Source organism: Plenodomus lingam, assembly GCF_022343315.1.
Source record: "Plenodomus lingam strain CAN1 chromosome Unknown contig_2, whole genome shotgun sequence".
NCBI classification, from domain to species: domain Eukaryota; kingdom Fungi; phylum Ascomycota; class Dothideomycetes; order Pleosporales; family Leptosphaeriaceae; genus Plenodomus; species Plenodomus lingam.
In genome coordinates this window covers 213,059-240,122 of record NW_027093937.1, presented here as the reverse complement: position 1 = coordinate 240,122, position 27,064 = coordinate 213,059, and the positions used below count along the sequence as shown (strand labels likewise).

The 27,064-nt window shown below is 39.3% G+C and overlaps 7 protein-coding genes across 7 annotated transcripts; 4 read left to right on the top strand and 3 right to left on the bottom strand.

Annotated features, from left to right (window-relative positions):
* Nucleotides 1-493: 493 nt before the first annotated feature.
* IAQ61_004965 (uncharacterized protein) lies at nucleotides 494-808 on the bottom strand (the record flags this gene model as incomplete). Its single annotated transcript, XM_066096559.1, has 2 exons — nucleotides 494-609; nucleotides 688-808. The coding sequence occupies 2 exons, from the start codon at nucleotides 806-808 to the stop codon at nucleotides 494-496; spliced, it is 237 nt and encodes a 78-aa protein (XP_065953482.1).
* On the top strand, nucleotides 787-1,068 carry IAQ61_004964 (uncharacterized protein; the record flags this gene model as incomplete). Its single annotated transcript, XM_066096558.1, has 1 exon — nucleotides 787-1,068. One exon carries the CDS (start codon nucleotides 787-789, stop codon nucleotides 1,066-1,068), a length of 282 nt encoding a protein of 93 aa, XP_065953481.1.
* An 818-nt stretch (nucleotides 1,069-1,886) lies between these two features.
* Nucleotides 1,887-3,307, bottom strand: IAQ61_004963 (uncharacterized protein; the record flags this gene model as incomplete). Its single annotated transcript, XM_003838011.2, has 2 exons — nucleotides 1,887-2,915; nucleotides 2,975-3,307. Coding segments are annotated over 2 exons (1,362 nt in total), but the record flags the coding sequence as incomplete, so codon positions are not given.
* A 913-nt stretch (nucleotides 3,308-4,220) lies between these two features.
* Nucleotides 4,221-4,787, bottom strand: IAQ61_004962 (uncharacterized protein; the record flags this gene model as incomplete). The annotated part of the gene is made up of 1 exon (XM_066096557.1): nucleotides 4,221-4,787. The coding sequence occupies one exon, from the start codon at nucleotides 4,785-4,787 to the stop codon at nucleotides 4,221-4,223; it is 567 nt and encodes a 188-aa protein (XP_065953480.1).
* A 381-nt stretch (nucleotides 4,788-5,168) lies between these two features.
* On the top strand, nucleotides 5,169-6,037 carry IAQ61_004961 (uncharacterized protein; the record flags this gene model as incomplete). Its single annotated transcript, XM_066096556.1, has 2 exons — nucleotides 5,169-5,624; nucleotides 5,681-6,037. 2 exons carry the CDS (start codon nucleotides 5,169-5,171, stop codon nucleotides 6,035-6,037), a joined length of 813 nt encoding a protein of 270 aa, XP_065953479.1.
* Nucleotides 6,038-6,464: 427 nt separating this feature from the next.
* IAQ61_004960 (uncharacterized protein) lies at nucleotides 6,465-7,895 on the top strand (the record flags this gene model as incomplete). The annotated part of the gene is made up of 1 exon (XM_003838015.1): nucleotides 6,465-7,895. One exon carries the CDS (start codon nucleotides 6,465-6,467, stop codon nucleotides 7,893-7,895), a length of 1,431 nt encoding a protein of 476 aa, XP_003838063.1.
* Nucleotides 7,896-8,075: 180 nt separating this feature from the next.
* On the top strand, nucleotides 8,076-8,551 carry IAQ61_004959 (uncharacterized protein; the record flags this gene model as incomplete). Its single annotated transcript, XM_066096555.1, has 2 exons — nucleotides 8,076-8,090; nucleotides 8,264-8,551. 2 exons carry the CDS (start codon nucleotides 8,076-8,078, stop codon nucleotides 8,549-8,551), a joined length of 303 nt encoding a protein of 100 aa, XP_065953478.1.
* Between the last annotated feature and the right edge of the window lie 18,513 nt (nucleotides 8,552-27,064).

The following is a 27,064-nucleotide window of genomic DNA, read 5'->3' as shown; positions in this document are numbered from 1 at the left end:
GACGACTTGCTTCCCGCAACTGGGTAAGTTATGAGGAGTCTCCGATGAACCCCTAGTCTAAAAGAATTTCCTTCTCTAGACTTGAAAATGACGAATCTAGGCCACTTCTAACTTCTAATCTGACTCAACTAATAAGCCATCCACGTAGTTGTTACGAGAGCGCTTGCTACACCGCCTACATTGTCTTGGCTCGAAACTACACGTCTGGGCTCGCATTCTCTCGTCTGACTCAAAGACGCTGTCCAAGTGGAACGCGACTCACGTCGATTAGAATTTCAAGCACAGCATCGTCGAACTTGAGCAAGTTTTCGGACCCCAAACTAGCAATAACGACATACTTGAGGAATTGATTTACTTCTTAGACGAAACGATACGGTCAGAGATTTTGATCATTTCTGCCTATGGCGAGTCTGGTTCTGGGGGGAGTACGACACTGCTACGTGGCATAAAGCTTGAGAATGGGAACGCAGATAAGGGACTGATGCTGCAATGCTTAGAACACGTCCTTGGTGCAGGGACAGAGGCTTCGACGGTTCACGCTACATGTGTCGAGGTGGCGTGTGATGGTGTTTACGACGTTGCGTATTGGAACAGGAAGGCGCCATAGCACTGCAAACGAGATTAGAAATGGCTTAAAAATCGAGGGCCAAAGTTCAATTGAGGTTGTAGGGAGAATACCCAGGGTACCTTTTCTTTCTTTACTCCAATTAAAGCATCTGAACAAACTCGTTGACCAGCAACGCAGAACGAGTAGTACTGCCGCGAATAGAGAGTCGTCTCGCAGCCATGCCATCTTCGAGTTCACCATTTTTCAGACTGAAAAGTGCAAAGGTAAAACTCTCCTTTGTCGACCTAGCTAGACAAGAGCTGATATGTCGGGTCTCCACAACGACAACGGCGCAGGAACAGAAACAGAAAGAAGAAAGCAAGTTCATTGTAGATACACTAAGCGCTCTGACGCTAGCTTTCAAGTCCTTTGCGGCCGGCAGGGAATCCCAGCTCCCGATGAAGGAGAACCCCTTTATGCCAGATCCTGAAATCAGATTTAACTCGGCACTCTCCTCATGACAAGCCGACGATAGTGATTATTGCACATATCTGGGTTCAGGGTAAATGGGTATCATCCACGCTTCATAACATGAAGAGTTAGGCGGTCCAATGGCATCAATACGCCGCGGAAGGCGGAGAGGCACAGGAGGAAGTGGAGGCAGAGGACAGAGAAGCTCGACACGAAGCTGAGGCGGAGGAGGCAAAGCGTCCAAGTGACTCTGGGATGAGAGCCCATCGGATAGATAAGAGGGGCAAGGAGCCAGACTTGAAATCGGCAGCAACCTTATCGAGGGGCCGATCCGCGAGACCAAGCATCGGTGCTAGTGCTCCGACGATGGCGATGGCGCGTTCATCGAGTAAGGCTTCTTCAGAGACCTCACGACAAACGCCAGGGAGAAGCACAACACCAGGAAAGGCACACACAGCCCTAGTCTTTCGTCGAGGCCGTCTTTGATTCTGCTGGGGAAGGAAGAGGGGAAAGATAAAACAACTTCTGCGCGAAGCTCATCAAGGACGTCATGGCAAGATACGAGGCCAGCCACAGAGACCCAGGAGGCACGTCTATCTTATCAGTCACTACGCGAGCATCGAAGAAAGGAAAGGAGCGTATGTCGTGATAGGCGAGACGGGGTTCCGTGAAGCTAACGTGACGATAAAGAGGTAGAGTAGTTCCAGGTAGAGCGGTTGCAAGTGGGAGTTCAATCATAAATACACATCTATCGGTACACCGGACTCCATAGTCTAAAGTCGAAGACAGCCAACGAATTCGAACTCCAGAATCCGGGTCAAGCCAAACTCATTTACCACGTATCACAGCAGCGTCTTCAAAGCACAGATTACAGCTTAGACTTCTTCTTAGATGCATGCTCTTTGTCGTCGCCAAACCACGTGTCCGGATCCGGAGGATCGACCGCGGCTATACGAGCTGGTCCCCGGATTAAGCGGCCAATGTACCAAACCGCCTCTGCGTATTGGAATTCGATCAGCGGTACTGTGCCTTGTGTAACTGAGGACAACCGCGGTTCAGTCGCCAGGTAGTGTTCACCGTTGCGGCGCTTACGAGCTTCCACCTCGGCAGCGGCGCAGATGCCCCGTTGTTCTCTGTCAAGGTGGTCCAGGACGCGGGATTCTTCCTTGAGGTAGCGGTCGAACGCATCCGTGGCAAAAGTGTTCCAACTCTGTTTACGGTTCTGCGCTCTCTCGAACATCATCTTGAAATCGTGTTGGTTAGTTGGTAGAATGTCGCCAACCTTGCATCTGTGGTGTAGGTTGTACCAGCACTTGAGGAAAAAGACGTCTTTGTTCCAATGTTGGTTCGCCACGAATGTCGTTCGCATAGTTGCACGTAACATAGTACTCATCGAGTTATTGAGACCCAGTCTAACAAGACCTTTAATGTAAGTAGATCGTGAAGAGAAAAGAGAGGTGTAGAGGTCGCACATAATAGATGACCCATTCCACGTGGCATGTCCAAGCTGCTGTTCCGCATAGCTAGTGGGCACATTCCGGCTCCACGACAGCTCGGCAAACAATTGGAGAGCACGGTGCATGGCCATGTTCACGTCGGCTTCCTTGTCGACGTACAGTCGCAGTGAATCATGATGGACGTCTAGTGCACGCTGAGCGGCCTCCCATTCTGCTGACAGCGAGCGGGCAATCATCTGGGATCCTGGAATGGTTTCATCGCGGACCCACTCACGCTGGATTAAAGCTCGCATGCTGCAGTCGACGACACCACGCTCAATATGCTTGTAGACTGTAGGAGCGTGGCAATCGTTGGATCGTCCATCAGGGCACTGAACAGGGGGAACCATTGGGATCGGAGGATAGGATGAGGCCAGCCGGGAAGGGGATGTGGTGATTGACTATGGAGCATGAGCCGCGTCTTCTTGGCGCTTCTCATGGTGGGAGAATGCATACTCACCCAACTTTGCGCCCCACTGCAGACAAACCAGGCAACGGTAAGGGGTAGCAATATGCACAAGAGGAGAGCCATGCACGTTGCCCCAAACGTCCTCCAGAAAACATTGTTGTCCGTGAACTGCCTCCAGAGGGACCTGCAGCAGGGTGCCAGAAGGGAGTAGCAGAAGAGGGAAAGCAGAATGGTGAGGATGACAAGGAAAGCCTGATAGTATTGAACCCATAGCTCGGCCACCCAGATAAGACTGGGCCCCGTGTCGGCCATGGAGTAACGTGACGTGGAGAGGACAGGAATGAGTACGAGGTCGAGGGCGCCGTCTAGTAATTGCTTCTGTCTTCTGTCAAGATTGTGTTATAACAGAGTACAAAGACTCATCTGTGCGTGCATACCTTCATGGATCATCTTGATGTACTCCTATGGCCAGGACCCGGCGTCCGTGTCACCATGCTCAGTGCTGGAAGCCTCGTAAAAACAAGTGGCTGGCTGCCTGAGTGCTGAGTGACGCTCCCGTGCGAGACGAGACGAGGGTGGCGAGGGGTGAGGGGTGAGGGGTGACGGGGATGAGTGTCACGTGCCTGCCAAGCACCCACCATACTCCTAACAGCTAGCTATCACATGACCTCGGCCGGTTACCAATACGAGTTTGGCAACCTAGAGTAGTCACTTGTCTTTGAACTTTTGTCACGAATTGCCAGAGTCGCTCGATAAGCGACGAACTGCCTGGGAAACAGTCGGCTTGTCTTCAGGACTCGTCTTCGAGACTTGTCTTCGAGAACGGACGTGGTTTTATCATTAGGGTTGTGCACTACTCTATCAATGTGTATGACGATCTTCTCCTCCTTATACTGGTATTCTTTGTCTCACCGTAAACAGCCAAATTCCAATACGGTATGCGAGAGCCACCTAGGCAGCTCGAAGCGCCAGTCATCAAGTTGCACCTACAGGTATGAGCCGCACCTAGGGATCCCTGGCAGCGGGTCTCTCCCAGTTGGACAAGTCGCTGCCGGGTGGGTAGACGTAAACTCGCGTCTGGCGCCTGCCCGAGCGTCCGACGTCCAGCCCCAGCCAAACTTCCATCCATCGGCATGCCTCCACCTGCGCAGCACGTCGAACAGTTCGTAGAGGAGCGTGGTCACGCCCGTGACATCTAATACAAGCAGCGAGGCGGCGAGGAAGGAAGTCGCGGCGATTGTTGTCAGAAGCACGTTGCTAGACGCCCAGCCAAGATCAAGCGTATGCAGTTGGGGCCTCAGCCAGTAGATAAGGACTGACGGGGCAAAGGTTGGTGATAGGACGCACAAGGTACGGAAGGCGCTCTTGCTACAGCCCGTGTTAGTCGACGGCCCAGCCATAGAGGGGAAGAGGCGAGGCCCAGCTGGTATGTTACCCACCCACGCCAGAATGTGGCAAGCCAAAGCATAGAGCCCACAAAGACGACCGCAAGAAGGCATTGGATGACTTCGCTGGAAAGCTTCATCGTATCCTCGCTGACCGTCGAGCGGCTGGTGACGAAATGGGTGACAACTGGCGTGCCCATGGGCGTGGCTGTGCTTGCATGGAGCTCGTCTGGTCGCGTCGTCCAAGGGATACGTTCCGAATCCGTCACCTGGATCGTTGTGAACTCGAACTCGGTAATCCAGAGAGTGCTCTTTATTGTTGCTGTCGCTGTCGCATGATCCTCGTACGATAGCGTCTTCCAGGACTCAGTAGGACATCTCTCGTCTTCTTCGTCCTCAACTGTCAGTGTCTTGGGGCATGTCGTGTCCACCGTGTCTATTGCGGCCCTATCTTTCTCAAAGAAGGAAGACTGCGGCATGCTGGGCAGTGGTGTCGTGCAAAGAAGGGGACACACGGCGATATCAGTCTGGCAATGTACGCTCATCGCCCTCTCCTAAGTATCGCTAAACCCTCGGGGCGACGCGTGAATCTAGTCTGGTCCTAATTTCATTGCTGTTTCAAAATTGAAACTGTGCAAATGAGTGGCACCAGAAGTCGTGTATGTCTTCAGTCCCGTACGTACGCACTTTTGGCCGTCTGCGCCTAGACGGGAGACTGCATAGGCGAACGCACAAGTCAGGAATTAGTCATGGCCTAAACATCGCTCATCACACCGATACGGAACACGCTCCTCAGGCTACCTGCTCTCATCACCACCGAACGAAGCCCAGGAAGTAGCTTCCTACTGGAGACCATGGCAATGGACAATAATTACACCCGAAACAGTCGCACCAAGCTCGAATCAGAAGACCTGACCTTCAAGTATATGCGCGAACTGAGCGAGGATTGTCTCACCAAGAACGACAATCTGAGAAAAGAGCTTACCACCGCTTGGGACATGGTAGACGAATGGGCGGCCAAGGCCAAAGCGCTCACAGAAGAGAGGAATCGATGGATGGCAAACGTTCCGCAACCCACAAAGTCAGGTGGAGACGAAGAGGTGGCACTGACGTCTAGGACAAGTTTTCATTCTGATCCCATGAGGTCCTACAATAAAAAGAACACCAAAAGCGATGCGGCGGTCAGCATGGTCTCTAGTACACAGGCGGAAGCTGACTCGGTCGGCACGAAATCACTAGGGTCCGCGGAGCCCTCCGAGCAAGCTGACACCCTAGTCACAAACACCGATGAGCATGCAAAGTCAAGCATGGATGAAGCAGGTCTACCCATACTCCCTCAATCCCTCAATGCAGATCAACTGACGAACCTCAGACATGTTTGCTGCTCTCCGCTCTATCCGAGCAAATGTTTTGCGTGCTCCATTTGCTTGCCGTCATCAAAACCGATTGGGGATCGAATAATATGTTGGACGAGTATTTGAAGACGCAGTGCGAGCTTCAGCAGAAATGCATGCACGTCTTTGGCAAGACCTTTCCAGGAAAGATGCAGCACATTGCCTGGCCAGATCATATCGTTGGTATAGACAAAGAAGTCGGTTTCAAAATTAAGGAAAGCGTCAAAGAAGCGGTCAAGGGTCAAATAGGAGAGAGCATGAAGAAAGTAGCCGAGCGCGTAGACAATGGAGAGGTGCATAAGTGGAGGCAGGAAATTGGAAAGAGACTGGGCTAACTAGCGACTTGGGATCCGCTTTTGCCAGCCTCATGATGCAAGCACAGTCTTGAGAGAAAATGCGGCCGTCCGCGATCTGGGCGGCCATTGATTGGGTCATTTGCAAATGCATCCTGCCTGGTTGTCGGGTCCAATGTTACGAACAAAGAAGTACAGGATTATGGGCAAATGCCAACGACAGCTCTTTATCGAAGTTGATTTGTCATCTCATGGTGTTCGCTGCTTCTCAACATGCTGCCTTTCAACCCTGATTAACATAAAGACATGCCTTTGGGCCCATGAACAAGTTGCATGTCCACAACGCACAAGCAAAGAACAAAGGGAATCGTCAACAGTTCGAATTGCACTTCTAATCATACCATAGATCATCCCCTCCATCTCATCCTGAATCCATCGACTCTTCAACAACAAGAAACATCCTTCCAGGATGAGCGTCTCAGACGAGGTCCGGGCTGCTCAGCGGATAGAGCCCGTTGCGATCCATCCAAGCCGCGAAACCTCGAACAGGGACCTCTTCTGGCACGAATACTCGTTGAATTGGGAAGGCGTAGAACACCGTCTTGTTACTCCATCGGTTGCGTTTGAACTACAAGCTATCCAACAACCGGCGCCTCGACGCACAATGAGCCTGGGACCAGATAGTCGTAGACGTTGGCCAAGGCACATGGCGGACCCTAGAGCCGAAACCGGGGCCAGACAGAGGAAGCATGCGACTAGATGCACGGGTAAGCAATGGCTGCAGCGAATGCAGAGCAGTATGGTGCGTGGTTGCCACATTATGCTTCAAACACCAGGCAAGATGGCAAACACAACGGTGAGCTTGGCTAAACGAACCCGTAAGTATATTACGACCACACCTTCAAGGTGGAAGAATCGCATCTCGCGCATCCGCATGCCATCTGCGCGCATCATCGCCAAAGCCGCTGTTACTGTCGCCACCGCAGCGCTCGTGGGCAGCATGTACATGAAATTCAACTACGATTTCGCTCTCGCCAAAGCAGCTCAGCCATCCATAGTTACCCGGTACTCACTGAAATATCCGTCTAGCTGGATGCATGCCGAATGTCCAGCCCGTATCCTCGGCCTTCCCGAACCCCTCGATTCCAAGATTGTGAATCGCCACGCCTACACGGCTGCCTTTCGCAAGTTCGCCATCAGGTTTCATCCGGACAAATACCTTGTCAATGGCTTCACCCTGCCCTTTGCCCATTTAGTCTACATGCGTGGCTTCGATGCCAAGGCAGCGCTCGACCTATACTACGACGACACCAATTGCTTGGACGGTGTGAACAAGTTGGATCAATTCAACACCAGTGCCGATGGTTTGCCCAGCTATGCGTCATCCTGCCGCTGCACATATCTCCATGCAGTAGTAGAGACGTCTTTCCGCGCCATCTTTCCTTTTTTCTTGCAACCCGCTCCTCCGCAGACGCCAAACCAGCTTGCAAAATCCTGCCCCCCATGCACCTTCTCCATCGCTGCGGTGCGATGGAAGGCTTTCAACGAAGAGAACCGTCCGCCGCCAATAAGGCGCCTGCGCCTAGCAGTGCCCTTGAGCAGAGTGTTTGATCATCCGTACATCTGGCGTTTCATGAAGATTGATCGATCGAGGGTGAATTGCTTACCTGAGTTCAAGTGGAGTCAAGAGGAGAAGCAGAAGTGGGAGGATAAGGGATGGGCCACACCGGAAGATTGGATTGAGCACCCGGATGATCGAATATGTAGGATAGCGAAGAGAATGAGCCAGCCTAACGAAAATTCAACGGAAGAGGAGATGGACCATTGGGAGGCGCGTCAGAAGGCCAACGAGGCATACTCTAAACTCTTCACCGAGAACAAACCAACCATGTCTGCATAATATGTTCCGGGCATCACGTTTACTTTTACCACAATACCGTTAGACTAGTTACATGTTTCGCGACAAGAGATTCAAGATTCTCTATCTTTCAGTCCCTTTAGCGTCTTAATCCTCTACCATCTATCGTTGTAGCCTCCCGTGTCTCGCAGAATAGTACGATCACGAGACCAAGACGCTACCATGCCACCCAAAAGCGTACGTGTTCTTCTCCCGCAGCCGAAAGCTTGACTGACTAGATGGCTAGCGTGTCACTAAGTCTACTTCACAGCCAAAGACATTAAAGGTGAAATTGTCGTCAGTGCTATCCCCTAGAAGTTGCTGATTGTGTGGGCAGCGTAAAGCAGCCGCGCTTCTGAGAAGCCTAATAGGACTCTAGGCAAGATACTGCTCGAACAGGTAGTCAAGGCCGGCAAAGCATTTTCAAAAGCGAGAGGATGCTAAAGAGAAGCGGAAGCTACACCAGAGTGGGCTTAGATAGTGAGCATAATCCCATTGAGATGACCGCTCCGCAGTTTGTCTTCGAGATTGAAGCAGACGACGAGGTCAAGATCAAGACTGACCTGGAGAGGCCAGCCATGTCCCAATTAAGATCGAGGTGGCGCTCCCTCAAACATAGGAGCACTCAGAAATCCTGGCAAAGAGACGGGGTTATGTGAACATGGCAAGTACCACTGCCTAACCAGCGAAGTAGTCGCCTACTACCAGGGCTGCGCGCGTTATGCATGTGTTAGCGGAGCGCACGCCCTAACACCACAATACTATAATCGCAATATCTTTTACGCTAAAAAACTTACCTAATATAGATCTAATTAATATAGTAATAAGATAGATTAAATTATAGCTATTAGTAGAAAACCCTATATATATAAAAGTTATAAAATAGTTTAATATTTACTAGATAAGCTTAATCTAAAGGTTATAGTATAAATATAGTAATAAAGCTACTAAGATCTTTAGTTAATAATTAGTTAATCTACTAATATAGGTAGTCCTTAAAGGGTATAATAAATAACTTGTAAAGGATAGCTTACTACTAAAAGAATATATACTATAAAGTTTCCATATATAAATAGCTAAGAAGCTAAGTTTAGAAAGTTAAGTAATATACTTATTTTATTACTACTAGAATAAGTTAAAACCCTATTATACTTATAAGAAAGATTATATATAGTATAAGATATATCCTCTACTAAAATATAAGGTATATATTATATATTAATATAAAAGAAGATATAAATAATAATTATTACAATATTATATATATAATATAGTTAAGAAGGACTTTTAGCTTAAAAAGAGTTAAAGTATAACAAGAGTATTTAGTTAGGACTTGTAAGAGTAAGAGGGATATTAGTAGGTAGTTATAGATAGTAATATAGAGTAAATATTATTAATAGTAGTTATTATAGACTAGCCTTAAGGGAGAATACAATAAGTATTAATAATAGTATTTAGTATCTTAAAGGAGAGGTAAGCCCTTTACGCCTTTTTATAGGTGTGTAGCGTGTTCGCTTAGTAGTGGTGTTAGACTCTGTCTATCCTGTGTTAGGCCTAGGCTTAGGCGTAAGCCTAAGCCCTTTATAATAGTAGTCTATATAAATAAAACTATATTAGTTCTAAGTATTATATATTAGGCTAGTTTAAGGAATATTTAAAAGCACTAAATACACTATATTAACCCTATTAAAATAGAGTAATAATTATAACAATATAGGTAGGTAGGGCATCTAAAAGGTATCTATAGAAATCTAGATTACTAAGGTTAAGAATGATTTGGGAGATAGATTATTAGATTGTATCTACTATAATCAGACTTATATATATAGAGCTTTAGCTACCCTTACTAGAAGGTGAATAATTAGTAAACCTTCCTTACTAGAGCTCCTACTTTTTATTAGGCACTTAGTAGTAAGCTAGTAGTTAATTAGATAGTAGGTTATATAGGGGTATTGTAACGACTTAGGTAGGTAGGGCATCCAAAAGGTATCCTATATAACTTAAAGGCATATGGGAGTGCGCGTCTATATAGAAAAGGATAAGATTCCTACACCTATAGGTCTTGTACAAAAGGATAAGAAGAATATACCTATCCTAACTATAGGCGAGCTGTTCTCTATATATATTAGTAAGTCAGGCCTTTATTAGGCCTAACTTAGCATAGAATAATAGGTAGGCAATTCTACCCTATTATTATACTACCCCCTCCTATAGAGAAAGGATAGTCCCTATCCTTAGGATTAGGTTTAGATCTCTTATAAAAGAAGAGCTTTTTATAAAATAAATCCACCTTTACCTCTACCTTTACCTTTACTTCTTCTTCCTAGGGCACAGACCCCTATCCCTAGCCTGCATATAACTAGCCCTCTACCTACTAACTTTCTTATTCCTATATCCCTAATTTTTTAAATATTTAACCTAATCTATCTAAAATCTAGTAAGTATTTAATCTATATAATTAAATAGTTACTAATCTAAATTAGAACCTTTAGCTATGCTAGTACTAGTACTACTAGGAGTCCTCCCTATTACTTATCGCGCTCTCTATATAAGGGTAGTTAGGGCTCTAGCTAGGGGTAGGTTTAATAATTTTAATTTTAAGTTAAAGAATTCTAAGAAGTGCTAGTACTATATCTCCTAGAATAAGTATTGCAATCTAGTAAGTATCTAAGTCTAATAGGGTTCCTTTACTAATTCTAGTAGATTCCTTCTTTTATTAGCTAAGAGTACTCTGCCCTTAGGGGTGCTCTAGATAAGTACTATAGCTTAGTAGCAAACCCTGCTAAAGGGGATAAGGATAAGGAAGCTGTAGTTACTTATTAGAAGGATGTTAAACAGTTTAAGGCCACTGTTTAAGAAACTGCCTAAAACCTTGCTAAGTGCGTTACTATTGCTAATACTTAGACTAAGGGTATAGAAGTGTAACAATAAGGCAGAATTGCCTACCTATTGTTCTATGCTAAGTTAGGACTAATAAAGGCCTAACTCACTAATGTATATAGAGAATAGCTCGCCTATAGTTAGGATAGGTATATTCTTCTTGTCCTTTTGTACAAGACCTATAGGTGTAGGAATCTTATCCTTCTCTATATAGACGCGCACTCCTATATACCTTTAAGTTATATAGGATACCTTTTAGATACCCTACCTACCTAAGTTGTTACATTATAAGAAGAATATCCTCCTAGCTAGTAATAGTATTTAAGAATATCGCACTTATTGTTATTTTAAGCTACTAATTTAGTTCTAGTAGCTATCTAACCCTGCAACTCTATAGTTAGAATAGCTATTAGAACTTCTAATAACCAAAGCCTATAGGCTTAGACTTCTAGACCTATAAGTAGTGCTAGATTACCTTTAGAAAAATCGCGTTAGATTGCGTTAAGGTAGAGACCTAGAGACTACTAAAAGCCTAGAGGAATTAGAGGCAAAGCTAATATCCTCCTATAACTAAACCCCCTAAAGAAAAGATTTATTATTCTTATTAACTATAAAATATTAGATAAAGGCAAAGGAAGGGTATCTAGTTTAGCTACTTTTAAAAGCCTATTTACTAATAGAAAGAAATTAGATAAGGAAGACTTAATTAATAACGCCCTCCTAGAAGGACCTGCTTCCTATCTATCTCTTAAGGTACCTTGTGCTCCTAGGAAATCTTAAAGCAACACCTCCCTTAAAGATAAATACATGTTAACCCTATCTAAAAGGAGAGGTTAGAGGAATAAGTTAAGTAACTTACTAATTAGTTATACAACACCTCCCTCTATAAGGAGATATAGGGTACTACCTAACCTAGCTAGTCTTTAGCTTCTATATTAAACCCTATAGTGTATACTATAAAAGCTAAGAGATAATCTAAAAAGACGCTAAATATCTCTATACTTAGTAATAGTGCTAATCCTACTTTTAGATAATAGCAAGCATCTATCTAGGATAGGCTAGAAATTAACACTAATTACTACCCCTCTTCTAGAGCTTAGATAGCGTTAGTCTAGGGACACTGCTTAGGACTAGCAAGAGAATACTTAGAGCCACGTTACCTATCTAATTCCCTAAGTCTTTAATTCTAAAAAGCTAAGGAAATAATTACCCTCCTTTAAACTTACTTCCTTACTAGAAATAAGATAGCTAAGAGTTAGACTATATTTAACCGCCTGTATATAACTAATATAGAGACGTTCCCTGCTTTTAAGTTATAATTCTAGAGTCTTGCTATTAGAGGAGAAGTACCCTAATTAGAGTAGTATTACTACCTCTAGATAAAGATTACACCTTCCCTAAGGATGCTAAACCTTGCTTTCTAACAGAATTAGCACAATAATTTTAAGACTATAGTAGATTATCTTACTACTTTTAATATAGAACACCACCTATACTCTACCTTATCTGCTCCTACCTAGACTACTCTATTATCTAGAAAAGGACTAACCCCCTTCTAATACTCTAGAAATTAGTCCTATTTAGACGCTAATTAGAAACCCTATAATAGACCTTTAATAGCTAAACCTTATATACCCTACTTATAATAACAAGGCACTATCCCTTAAAATAATTAACCCCTATCTACTACGCTAGCTACTCCTAGCGCTACTATAATAGGAACCCTAGTAACTTGCTATAATTATAGAAAGCCTAGGCACTTCTCTAGTAACTACCCTAAACCCCCTAGGATTTAGGCTATAGATATAGAACAGGTTGTTAAGAATTCTAAGGAAGAAGATACCGCTAAATTAACTAATTTAGATAGCTATTAGACAGGAAACAACAACGCCTAGGAGGATCCTCCTTCCTAGGCCTAACTTAATATAACCTGTTAAACCTTTCCTTAACTAAATTATTTGTTAGTTCCTATTTACTTACACGTATAACCCTATACCTTAATAGATCTAGTGTTTACCTAAACGCTTTAGTAGATACTAGGGCCTAAGGTTACTTATTTCTTAATTTAAAAATTACTTATAATATCTCTTCTACACTTAGGGTACCTATCTAAAAGTTACTATACAAGCTTACTATTAAAGGGTTCTAGGACTAGATTACCTCCCTAGTTGCCTACTACATTTGGCTTTATATAATAGTTAGTAGCTAAAAGGTTTATAACTACCCCTTTGTAATAGTAGACTTAGGTTCTTAGGATTGTATTATTAGATAACACTAGCTAAAATAGTTCTAAATCCTAATTAATACAGATAAATCTTGACTAATCTAGCTAGAGAAATATCCTCTAACCTACGACCCCGCACCTCCTATTCTAGTACGACTCTACTAGCAAGTGCTGTCTACTCTAGTTACCCACAACATCTTGCAAAGAGACGCCCTTTAGGATTAAGAGGAGAACTAGAACTAAAACAGTCCTGGTTTAATTAATAGGATACGTAGTATACTTAAAATTCTAGCCACTTATAGGGCTGCTACTAAACCTATTACACTACCTACCCTAGTCTAATTGTTAACTATTACTCTACCTGTAAAATTTTAAATTGCTACTATTTCTACTAATACTTTCTATTTTAATATAAAAAAATCTTCTAATAAATTCTTTACTACTAGCCTATATAAGATTAAGCGTAGGATCTAAACCCTATCTAAATAGGATACTCTTAACTACTACTTATTAGATAAGAAGCTCCTATCTAACTATAACTCCTATTAGGACGTCTTTAACAAGGCTAAGGCTAATAAACTTCTAATCTACTAGCCTTATAACTATAAGATAGTCCTAGAGGAACCCCTTCTAAACTACTAGAGTCCCCTCTATTATTAAAATGCTAAGGAACTCTAGGCTACTAAGGAATATGTACAAGAGCACCTATAGAAAGGTTTTATTAAGACTAGTTAGAGCCTATTTACCTCTCCTATCCTATACGTTAAGAAGCTAAATAGAGGCCTTAGGATCTATATAGATTACTGTAAGCTTAACAGCTTAACGTAAAAGGATATGTATCTAATACCCTGTATAGATAATCTATTATCCTAGCTAGCTAACGTAAAAATCTTTACTAAGCTAGATATTTATGCTGCCTTTAATAAGATCTAAATAGACCCTAACTTAGAGGAGTACACTACTTTCCACACTAGGTATAGTGCCTATAAATACAAAGTCCTACTATTTAGGCTATATAATAGACCTGCAACCTATTAGCGCTATATAAATAATATACTAATAGATTATTTAGATAACTTCTACATCGCCTATCTAGATAATATCCTTATCTACTCTAAAAACCTTACTACTTATAAGGACTATATTTAAAAAGTCCTTAAGCGTCTTTATTCTGCTAGATTATAGGCTAATATTAAGAAAAGCGAATTCTATACAACCTATACCTGTTACCTTAGATATATCCTAACTAACAAAGGGTTAGAGGTAGACCCTAACAAAGTTAAAGTACTCTAAAACTAGTCCGCTCCTAAGATAATAACTAGAGTAAAGTCCTTCCTAGGATTTACTAGATTCTACTAGCAATTTGTGGAAAACTTCTCTAAGATAGCTAAGCCCTTAACTACTCTCTAGAGTCCTGCTACCCTATTTGTATAGACTTTAGAATGCTAATAAGCCTTTAACTAGCTTAGGAATGCCCTGCTAGCAATCCTAAGCTTAGCTTACTTCTATCCTAAGTACCCTCTAAAACTAGAGATAGACGCCTCTAATAGAGTTATTGTAGCTATCCTCTTATAGGAGCATCCTAATAGGAAATAGTACCCTATATCCTTCTTTAGTTAGACCCTTACTAGTTCTAAACTTAACTAGGAAATCTATAATAAAGAATTATTTGCAATAATCTGCGCCTTTAAGAAATAGCGTGCTAACCTAATAAGTACTTAGCACCTTATTAGAGTATACACAGACTATAGAGCACTAGAGTACTTTATATCTACTAAAGTCCTTAGTGCTAGGCAAGCTAGATAGCTAGAGGTTATAAGTCCTTTTAACTTCTAAATTAAGTATACTCCTAGATCTTATAACGCCTAACCTAATATCCTAAGCAGAAGGGAATAGGATATAATTAACCTTAAGACTACTTAAAGGGATAATTATTTACAAGTAATAATTGCCCTAGATAGGTTACACCCCTAAATTAACTCTAACTTAGCGCAAGACTACCTAGCTAAGTATTCCTTACTAATCCTTACTTTAATTATAGTAGTTTAGAACCCTATAACTCTTAGATCCCTAGAACTTATTAAAACTCTTCTTTAAGAAAATAGGTCCTTATTCCTAATAGAAAGATTAGAGTTACCTAAGGACTATTAGATTAAAAATAGACTCCTTCTCTACTAGAATTAACTTTACGTGCCTGCTAGATTAGTCCTATGTACTAGACTAATTTATAAGGCTTATAATTAAGTGTCTACTACCTACCTATCTGCTACTAAAATATATTAGATTCTAGCCTAATATTACTACTAGAAAGGTATAAAGACTACCTATAAACGCTATATTTAAAACTGTATCCTATATAGGAGAGGGCACCTAAGACAGTACTAACTCCCTAGCATGCTCTACCCCTTTCCTATCCCTAGTCTACTAATACAGCACCTGTGTATTAATTTTAAGGATTTTCCCTAGGATTAACGTTGTTACAATTAGATTATAGTTATTATTAATTGCCTATTAAAGTAAGCTATTACTATCCCTTACTACAAAACTATAGACGCCTAAGGTATAGCTACCTTATTTGTTTAGTAGGTGTACTAATTTAGACACACTCTAGATACTATTATTTCTAATTAAGGCCCTTAGTTTATATCTAGTTTCTAGTCTAAGTTCTATTAGATTATAGGCACTAAAGTTAAGCTCTCTACTGCCTACTATAAATAAACTAATAGACAAACTAAGATTATAAATAAGTATATTAATTAGAGACTAAGGCCTTTTATATCCTATTACTAAGATAACTAGAGCGACCTACTACCTATAATAGACTGTGCCTAAAGTACTCTTCTATATTTATCTATTAGCATAGCTCTATATTAGCTCCTCTTTAGTTCCTTACTAAAGCAAAGTTAGTATTAGAAACTAGAAAAGACCCTATCTACTATACTAGAGAAACTAAACCACAAGGACGCCTTATCCCTTGCTACTTAGATACACAATGCCTAGAAGATTGCTAAAGAAAATATAGAAAGAGCTTAAGACTAAATACGCTCTGCTACTAATCGCTATTACTATCTAGTTAACTAGAAGGTTAGTAACTATATTTATCTATCTACTACTAATCTTGCTATTTCACAACCTAGCTAAAAACTATCTAAATAATAGGAAGGTCCCTTTAAGGTATTAGAACAAGTAGGAAACGCGTATTGCCTTTAATTGCTACCTAGTTCTAAGATCTATAACGTTTTCTCTCCTAATATACTATATAAAGATCCCTAAGACCTGTTGCCTAGATAAGAGGCTCTAAAACCCCCTAGTACCCCTATATAAGGTGTAGAGGAATAGGAGGTAGAAGAAATCCTAGCTAGTAAATTATATTAATCTAAGCTAAAATATAAGGTTAAGTAAGTTAGACATAATCCTAATCCTATTTAGTATCCTGCCTCTAACTTTATAGGTGCTCCCTATAAATTACAGGCATTCTACTAATAGTATCTAAATTAGCTAGGTCCCCTACGTAGCTTACTAAAATAGATTTAAATATAGGAAAAAGGTAGAGAGGATCTAATATTACTTCACAATAATTATACCTAATATTAGAACTAATTTATATCCTATTTAGCTACGTATTATCTATTAACTACTATCTATTACTATTATTCTTATTACTATTTATTATTATATCCTATTTAGAATCTTTAAGGTTCCTAGGATACTACCCCTAGGAAACCTCTTTATTCTATATCTATCTCTCTATTAGAACCTAGTTTAGACTCTGTATTAGCTAAGATAGCGCCTAGACTATCCTTCTTTACTAGCTTCTAGACAACTAGTACAGCAGGGATTAGAGCAGGTGCAGGAGTAGGGACAGGAGCTAGGACTAATTCAGACTCCTTCTCGTAGAATACTTTTATCTTAGCCTACACTAAGAAAGTCGCCTCCTAATTTAGTGCTAATTCCTACTTAAGTTTATTTATAGCCTTTATTAAGCCCCTAACTACTAAGACTATCTTATAGATACTGTTCTAAAGCTAACGTAAATTAGATATAGTAGTATAATAGGTAGCTATAAGGATTTTAGTAGCCTCTATACCCTTAGTCTAAGTATTAGTAATAGTAACGCACTTAGCTAGGTTTTAGGTGGTTTCTTAAACAGCAGCCTTAAACTGCTTAATATCCTTCTAATAGGCAACTATAGCTTCCTTATCCTTATCCCCTTTAGCAGGGTTTCTAATTAGGCTGTAGTATTCTTCTAGAGCACCCCTAAGGGCAGAGTACTCTTAGCTAATAAAAGAAGGAATCTGCTAGGATTAGTAAAGGAACCCTATTAGACTTAGATACTTACTAGATTACAATACTTATTCTAGGAGATATAGTACTAGCACTTCTTAGAATTCTTTAACTTAAAATAGAAATTATTAAACCTGCCCCTAGCTAGAGCCCTAACTGCTCTTATATAGAGAGCGCGATAAGTAACAGGGAGGACTCCTAGTAGTACTAGTACTAGCATAGCTAAAGGTTCTAATTTAGATTAGTAACTATTTAATTACATAGCTTAAATACTTACTAGATTTTAGATAGATTAGGTTAAATAATTAAAAAATTAGGGATATAGGAATAAGAAAGTTAGTAGGTAGAGGGCTAGTTATAGGCAGGCTAAGGATAGGGGTCTGTGCCCTAGGAAGAAGAAGTAAAGGTAAAGGCAGAGGTAAAGGTAGAATTATTTGCAAAAAGCTCTTCTTTAATAAGGGATCTGAACCTAATCCTAAGGATAGGGACTATCCTTTTTCTATAGGAGGGGGTAGTGTAATAATAAGGTAGAATTGCCTGCCTATTATTCTATACTAAGTTAGGCCTAATAAAGGCCTAACTTACTTATATATATAGAGAACAGCTCGCCTATAGTTAGGATAGGCATATTCTTCTTGTCCTTTTATACAAGACCTATAGGTGTAGGAATCTTATCCTTTTCTATACAGACGCGCACTCCTATATGCCTTTAAGTCGTATAGGATACCTTTTGGATGCCCTACTAACCTAAGTCGTTACACTACCTATACTACCCTTAATACCTCCTATACTATTAAAGCTACTACTACTAAGGTTAAGTATACTACTACTAATACTACTAAAAAGGCTAAGTATATAGCTACTAAGTATAAGGCTATTATAGAGTATATAGTAGCTAAGTATATAGCTACTACTACTACTAAGAAGGCCCTAATTAATACTACTTATAAGAAGTATATATAGTTATATTTAGGTAAGATTAAGAAGCTAAAGAAGGGGTATATCCTTACCCTAGCTCTTACTCCTCCTCTAGCTCTATCTCACTCTCTAGCTCTTGCTCCCTCTCTAGCTCTCGCTCCCCCCTAGACCCTAACTAAGGCCCTTACTCTAGCTCCTACTCTAGCTCCTAAGGAGACCCTAAGATCCTCCTACTATAGGGAGCCTAGTATTTATTATACTAAAACCTATTTAAATTATCTATACTTTACACTTTTTAATAAGTTAAATAGTAAATACTATAACTCCTCTAGTAGGTGTAACAAGGTAGGCGCCCTACCTGTGAAATAAATACTACGTCATCTCCCCTGCCTGTACCACTTAGCCATAGTCTAAAAGGTACGCACAAGAATACTTAAGCTAAGTAATCCTTGTATAGTATAATATATATATCTTAGCTAAGCTTAGCCTAAGATAATAGTGCTAGACCCTAGCGCTAACCTATAAACCTTGTTTAAGTCTAGCCTAGGTATCTAGTAAGCGCTAGCTATTTTAGCCTAGCCTTATTACACTACCTCCCTCCTTAAATATCTTAGTCCCTAAGATAAGTAAGCTACAAGCTCTTTAGCTAAGGGCAATATATATCCGCTCTACCCTAATTAGGCTTAGCAAGCCCTAGCACTAACCCTAGAAATCTAGTCTAGCCTAGTCCTAAATAGGCCCTAGCACTAACCCTAGTAGATCTAGTCTAGCCTAGTCCCCTAAGCATAATTTAAGCTAGAGATAAATTCACGCCGCACGTGGATTTAAACCCTTAACCTTTAGGTTTGCTTAAGTATTATATAACAAGGTAGGCGCCCTGCCTGTAAAATAAATACTACGTTATCTCCCCTGCCTGTACCACTTGGCTATAGTCTAAAAGGTACGCACGAGAATACTTAAGCTAAGTAATCCTCGCATAGTATAATATATATATCTTAGCTAAGCTTAGCCTAAGATAATAGTGCTAGACCCTAGCGCCAAACCATGAACCTTGTTCAAGTCTAGCCTAGGCATCTAGTAAGCGCTAGCTATTTTAGCCTAGCCTTGTTACAGTAGGGAGATTTAGTACTTATAGTACCTCTTTAGGTATAGCTATATCCTAATATATATAATCTATCTAGGAATTTTTCTTTATAATACTTTAGTAAGATAAAATACTAATAAACTAATCTAGCCTTAAGCTTACCTAACATGCTATACTATCCTTTCTAGTAAGGAAGTAGGTAGGTAAGAGCTAAGATCTTCTTAAGGATAAGTGTAACAATAATGCAGAATTGCGTGCCTATTATTCTATGCCAAGTTAGGCCTAATAAAGGCCCAACTTACTAATGTATATAGAGAACAGCTCGCCTATAGTTAGGATAGGTATGTTCTTCTTATCCTTTTATACAAGACCTATAGGTGTAGGAATCTTATCCTTTTCTATATAGACGCGCACTCCTATATGCCTTTAAGTTATATAGGATACCTTTTAGATACCCTACCTACCTAAGTTATTATATTATAAGAAGAATATTATCCTAGCTAGTAATAGTATTTAAGAATATTGCATTTATTATTACTTTAAGCTACTAATTTAGTTCTAGTAGTTATCTAACCCTGCAACTCTATAGTTAGAATAGCTATTAGAACTTCTAATAACCAAAGCCTATAGGCTTAGACTTCTAGACCTATAGGTGGTGCTAGATTACCTTTAGAAAAATCGTGTTAGATTGCGTTAAGGTAGAGACCTAGAGACTACTAAAAGCCTAGAGGAATTAGAGGCAAAGCTAATATCCTTCTATAACTAAACCCCCTAAAAAGAAAAAAAAAGATTTATTATTCTTATTAACTACAAAATATTAGATAAAGGTAAAGGAAGGGTATCTAGTTTAGCTGCTTTTAAAAGCCTATTTACTAATAGAAAGAAATTAGATAAGGAAGACTTAATTAATAACGCCCTCCTAGAAGGACCTGCTTCCTATCTATCTCTTAAGGTACCTTGTGCTCCTAGGAGATCTTAAAGTAACACCTCTCTTAAAGATAAATATATATTAACCCTATTTAAAAAGGAGAGGTTAGAGGAATAAGTTAAGTAACTTACTAATTAGTTATACAATACCTCCCTCTATAAGGAGATATAGGGTACTACCTAACCTAGCTAGTCTTTAGCTTCTATATTAAACCCTATAGTGTATACTATAAAAGCTAAGAGATAATATAAAAAGACGCTAAATATCTCTATACTTAGTAATAGTGCTAATCCTACTTTTAGATAATAGTAAGCATCTATTTAGGATAGGCTAGAGATTAACTAATTACTACCCCTCTTCTAGAGCTTAGATAGCGTTAGTCTAGGGACACTGCTTAGGACTAGCAAGAGAATACTTAGATCCACGTTACCTATCTAATTCCCTAAGTGTTTAGTTCTAAAAAGCTAAGGAAATAATTACCCTCCTTTTGTAACAAGGTAGGCGCCCTGCCTATGAAATGAATACTACGTCATCTCCCCTGCCTGTACCACTTGGCCATGGTCTAAAAGGTACGCACGAGAATACTTAAGCTAAGTAATCCTTGCATAGTATAATATATATATCTTAGCTAAGCTTAGCCTAAGATAATAGTGCTAGACCCTAGCGCTAACCCATGAACCTTGTTTAAGTCTAGCCTAGGCATCTAGTAAGCGCTAGCTATTTTAGCCTAGCCTTGTTACACTACCTCCCTCCTTAAATGTCTTAGTCCCTAAGATAAGTAAGCTACAAGCTCTTTAGCTAAGGGCAATATATATCCGCTCTACCCCAATTAGGCTTAGCAAGCCCTAGCACTAACCCTAGAAATCTAGTCTAGCCTAGTCCTAAATAGGCCCTAGCACTAACCCTAGCAGATCTAGTCTAGCCTAGTCCCCTAAGCATAATTTAAGCCAGAGATAAATTCACGCTGCACGTGGATTTAAACCCTTAACCTTTAGGTTTGCTTAAGTATTATATAACAACGTAGGCGCCCTGCCTATAAAATAAATACTACGTTATCTCCCCTGCCTGTACCACTTGGCTATAGTCCAAAAGGTACGCACGAGAATACTTAAGCTAAGTAATCCTCGTATAGTATAATATATATATCTTAGCTAAGCTTAGCCTAAGATAATAGTGCTAGACCCTAGCGCCAACCTATGAACCTTGTTCAAGTCTAGCCTAGGCATCTAGTAAGCGCTAGCTATTTTAGCCTAGCCTTGTTACACCTTTAAACTTACTTTATTACTAGAAATAAGATAGCTAAGAGTTAGACTATATTTAACTACCTATATATAACTAATATAGAGATATTCCCTACTTTTAAGTTATAATTCTAGAGTCTTGCTATTAGAGGAGAAGTACCCTAATTAGAGTAGTATTACTACCTCTAGATAAAGATCACACCTTCCCTAAGGATACTAAACCTCACTTTCTAACAGAATTGGCACAATAATTTTAAGACTATAGTAGATTATCTTACTGCTTTTAATATAGAACGCCGCCTATACCCTACCTTGTCTGCTCCTACCTAGACTACTCTATTATCTAAAAAAGGACTAACCCCCTTCTAACACTCTAGAAATTAGTCCTATTTAGACGCTAATTAGAAACCCTATAATAGACCTTTAACAGCTAAACCTTATATGCCCTACTTATAATAATAAGGCACTATCCCTTAAAACAATTAACCCCTATCTACTATGCTAGCTACTCCTAGCGCTACTATAACAGGAACCCTAGTAATTTGCTATAATTATAGAAAGCTAGGGCACTTCTCTAGTAACTGCCCTAAACCCCCTAGGATTTAGGCTATAGATATAGAGTAGGTTATTAAGAATTCTAAGGAAGAAGAAACTGCTAAATTAACTAATTTAGATAGCTATTAGACAGGAAACAACAACGCCTAGGAGGATCCTCCTTCCTAGGCCTAACTTAATATAACCTGTTAAACCTTTCCTTAACTAAATTATTTGTTAGTTCCTATTTACTTGCACGTATAACCCTATACCTTAATAGATCTAGTGTTTACCTAAACGCTTTAGTAGATACTAGGGCCTAAGGTTACTTATTTCTTAATTTAAAAATTACTTATAATATCTCTTCTACGCTTAGGGTACCTATCTAAAAGTTACTATACAAGCTTACTATTAAAGGGTTCTAGGACTAGATTACCTCCCTAGTTGCCTACTACATTTGGCTTTATATAATAGTTAGTGGCTAAAAGGTTTATAACTACCCCTTTGTAATAGTAGACTTAGGTTCTTAGGAGTGTATTATTAGATAACACTAGCTAAAATAGTTCTAAATCCTAATTAATACAGATAAATCTTAACTAATCTAGCTAGAGAAATATCCTCTAACCTACAACCCCGTACCTCCTATTCTAGTACAACTCTACTAGCAAGTGCTATCTACTCTAGTTACCTATAATATCTTGTAAAGAGACGCCCTTTAGAATTAAGAGGAGAACTAGAACTAAAATAGTCCTAGGTTAATTAATAGGATACGTGGTATACTTAAAATTCTAGCCACTTATAGGGCTGCTACTAAACTAATTACGCTACCTACCCTAGTCTAATTACTAACTATTACCCTACCTACAAAATTCTAAATTACTACTATTTCTACTAATACTTTCTATTTTAATATAAAAAAATCTTCTAATAAATTCTTTACTACTAGCCTGTATAAGATTAAGCGTAGGATCTAAACCCTATCTAAATAAGATACTCTTAACCACAGCTTAATAGATTAGAAGCTCCTATCTAACTATAACTCCTATTAGGATGTCTTTAACAAAGCTAAGGCTAATAAACTTCTAATCTACTAGCCTTATAACTACAAGATAGTCCTAGAGGAACCCCTTCTAAACTACTAGAGTCCCCTCTATTATTAAAATACTAAGGAACTCTAGGCTACTAAGGAATATGTATAAGAGCACCTATAGAAAGGTTTTATTAAGACTAGTTAGAGCCTATTTACCTCTCCTATCCTATATATTAAGAAGCTAAATAGAGGCCTTAGGATCTATATAGATTACTATAAGCTTAATAGCTTAATATAAAAGGACGTGTATCTAATACCCTATATAGATAATCTATTATCCTAGCTAGCTAAAGTAAAAATCTTTACTAAGCTAGATATTTGTGCTGCCTTTAATAAGATCTAAATAGACCCTAACTTAGAAGAATATACTACTTTCTGCACTAGGTATAGTACCTATAAATACAAAGTCCTACTATTTAGGCTATATAATAGACCTGCAACCTATTAGCGCTATATAAATAATATACTAATATTGTAACAACTTAGGTAGGTAGGGCATCCAAAAGGTATCCTATACGACTCAAAGGCATATAGGAGTGCGCGTCTGTATAGAAAAGGATAAGATTCCTACACCTATAGGTCTTGTACAAAAGGACAAGAAGAACATGCCTATCCTAACTATAGGTAAGCTATTCTCTATATACATAAGTAAGTCAGGCCTTTATTAGGCCTAACTTGGTATAGAATAATAGGCAGGCAATTCTGCCTTATTATTACACTACCCCCTCCTATAGAGAAAGGATAGTCCCTATCCTTAGGACTAGGTTTAGATCCCTTAGTAAAGAAGAGCTTTTTGCAAAATAAATCCACCTTTACCTCTACCTTTACCTTTACTTCTTCTTCCTATAGCACGGACCCCTATCCCTAGCCTGCCTATAACTAGCCCTCTACCTACTAACTTTCTTATTCCTATATCCCCTAAATTTTTAAACTTTTTAACCTATATCTATCCTATCTAAAATCTAGTAAGTAATAGATTTATATAATTAAAATAGTTGCTAATCTAAATTAGATCTAAATACTATGCCTGTCCTAGTACCACTAGGAGTCTTGCTAGCCGCCCACTGTACTCTGTGCATGCGAGCTATTAGGGCTCTAGCTTAGGGCAAGTTTATTAACTTTAACTTTGCTTTATAGAACTTTAAGAAATACTAGTACTATATTTTATAGAATAAGTATTATAATCTAGTTTGTATCTAAGTCTACTAGGTTTCTTTCCTAACTATAATAGATTCCTAGTTATATTAGGCCTAAGTACTCTCTTCTTTAAGGTGCTTTAGATAAGTACTATAGTTAGATAGCAAACCCCCCTAAGGAGTCTACAGGAGCCTAGGTGTTAAAGCGCTATTAGAAGGATGTTAACTAATTTAAGGCTACTATTTAGAGGACTGCCTAAAACCTAGCTAAAACTATTACTATTACTAAATCTTAGACTAAGGGTATAGAAGCTGCTAAGATCCTTATAGCTATATATTATACTGCTATATCTAATTTATATTAGCTTTAGAATAGTATTTATAAGATAGTCTTAGTAGTTAGGGGCTTAATAAGGGCTATTAACAAACTTAAAGAGGAAACAGTACTAAATTAGGAGGCAACCTTCGCGGTGTAGGCTAAGATAAAGGTATTTAATAAGAAGGGGTCTAAATTAGTTCTAGCTCCTACACCTGCTGCACTAGTTGTCTAGAAGCTAGCTAAGAAAGATAGTCTAGGCGCTATCTTAGCTAATACAGAGTCTAAACTAGGGTCTAATAGAGAGATAGATATAGAATAAGGAGGTTTCCTAGGGGTAGTGTCCTAGGAACCTTAAAGGTTCTAAATAGGATATAATAATAAATAGCAATAAGAATAATAGTAATAGGTAGTAGTTAATAGATAATGCGTAGCTAAATAGGATATAAATTAGTTCTAATACTAGGCATGATTGTTATGAAGTGATGTTAGATCCTCTTTGCCTTTTTCCTAGGCTTAAATCTATTTTAGTAAGCTGCGTGGGGGACCTAGCTAATTTAGATACTATTAGTAGAATACCTATAATTTATAGGGAGCACCTATAAAGTTAGAGGTAGGATACTAAACAGGATTAGGATTATATCTAACCTACTTAACCTTATATTTTAGCTTAGATTAATATAATTTACTAGCTAGGATTTCTTCCACCTCCTATTCCTCTACACCTTATATAGGGGTACTAGGGGTTTATAGTGCCTCTTATCTAGGTAATAGGTCTTAGGGATCTTTGTATAGTATATTAGGAGAGAAAATGTTATAGATCTTAGAACTAGGTAGCAATTAGAGGCGATACGCGTTTCCTACTTGTTCTAATACCTTAAAGGGACCTTCCTATTATTTAGATAGTTTTTAGCTAGGTTATAAAATAGCAAGATTAGTAGTAGATAGATAAATATAGTTACTAACCTTCTAGTTAACTAGATAGTAATAGTAATTAGTAGTAGAGCGTATTTAGTCTTAAGCTCTTTCTATATTTTCTTTAGTAATCTTCTAGGCGTTGTGTATCTAAGTAGCAAGGGATAAGGCGTCCTTATAGTTTAGTTTCTCTAGTATAGTAGATAGGGTCTTTTCTAGTTTCTAATACTAACTTTACTTTAGTAAGGAACTAAAGAGGAGCTAATATAGAGCTATGCTAATAGATAAATATAGAAGAGTACTTTAGGCACAGTCTATTATAGGTAGTAGGTTACTCTAGTTATCTTAGTAATAGGATATAAAAGGCCTTAGTCTCTAATTAATATACTTGTTTATAATCTTAGTTTGTCTATTAGTTTATTTATAGTAGGTAGTAGAGAGCTTAACTTTAGTGCCTATAATCTAATAGAACTTAGACTAGAAACTAGATATAAACTAAGGGCCTTAATTAGAAATAATAGTATCTAGAGTGTGTCTAAATTAGTATACCTACTAAACAAATAAGGTAGCTATACCTTAGGCGTCTATAGTTTTATAGCAAGGGATAGTAATAGCTTGCTTTAATAGGCGATTAATAATAACTATAATCTAATTATAACTATATTAATCCTAGGGAAAATCCTTAAAATTAATACATAGGTGTTGCATTAGTAGACTAGGGATAGGAAGGGGGTAGAGCATGCTAGGGAGTTAGTACTATCTTAGGTGCCCTCTCCTATATAGGATATAGTTTTAAACATAGCATTTATAGGTAGTCTTTATACCTTTCTAGTAGTAATATTAGGCTAGAATCTAATAGGTTTTAGTAGCTAATAGGTAGGTAGTAGACACTTAATTATAAGCCTTACAAATTAGTCTAGTACATAGGACTAATCTAATAGGCACGCAAAGTTAATCCTAGTAGAGAAGGAGTCTGTTTTCTATCTAATAGTGCTTAGGTAGCTCTAATCTTTCTATTAGGAATAAGGACCTATTTTCTTAGAGAAGAGTTTTAATAAGTTCTAGGGATCTAAGAGTTATAGGGTTCTAAACTGCTATAATTAAAGCAAGGATTAGTAAGGAACGCTTAGCTAGGTAGTCTTGCGCTAAGTTAGAGTTAATTTAGGGGTGTAACCTATCTAGGGCGATTATTACTTGTGAATAATTATCCCTCTAAGTAGTCTTAAGGTTAACTATATCCTGTTCCCTTCTACTTAGGATATTAGCTTAGGCGTTGTAAGATCTAGGAGTATACTTAATTTAGAAGTTAAAGGGACTTATAACCTCTAGCTATCTAGCTTGCCTAGCACTAAGGACTTTAGTAGATATAAAGTACTCTAGTGCTCTATAGTCTGTGTATACTCTAATAAGGTGCTAAGTACTTATTAGGTTAGCACGCTATTTCTTAAAGGCGCAGATTATAGCAAACAATTCTTTATTATAGATTTCCTAGTTAAGTTTAGAACTAGTAAGGGTCTAACTAAAGAAGGATATAGGGTACTATTTCCTATTAGGATACTCCTATAAGAGGATAGCTGCAATAACTCTATTAGAGGCGTCTATCTCTAGTTTTAGAGGGTATT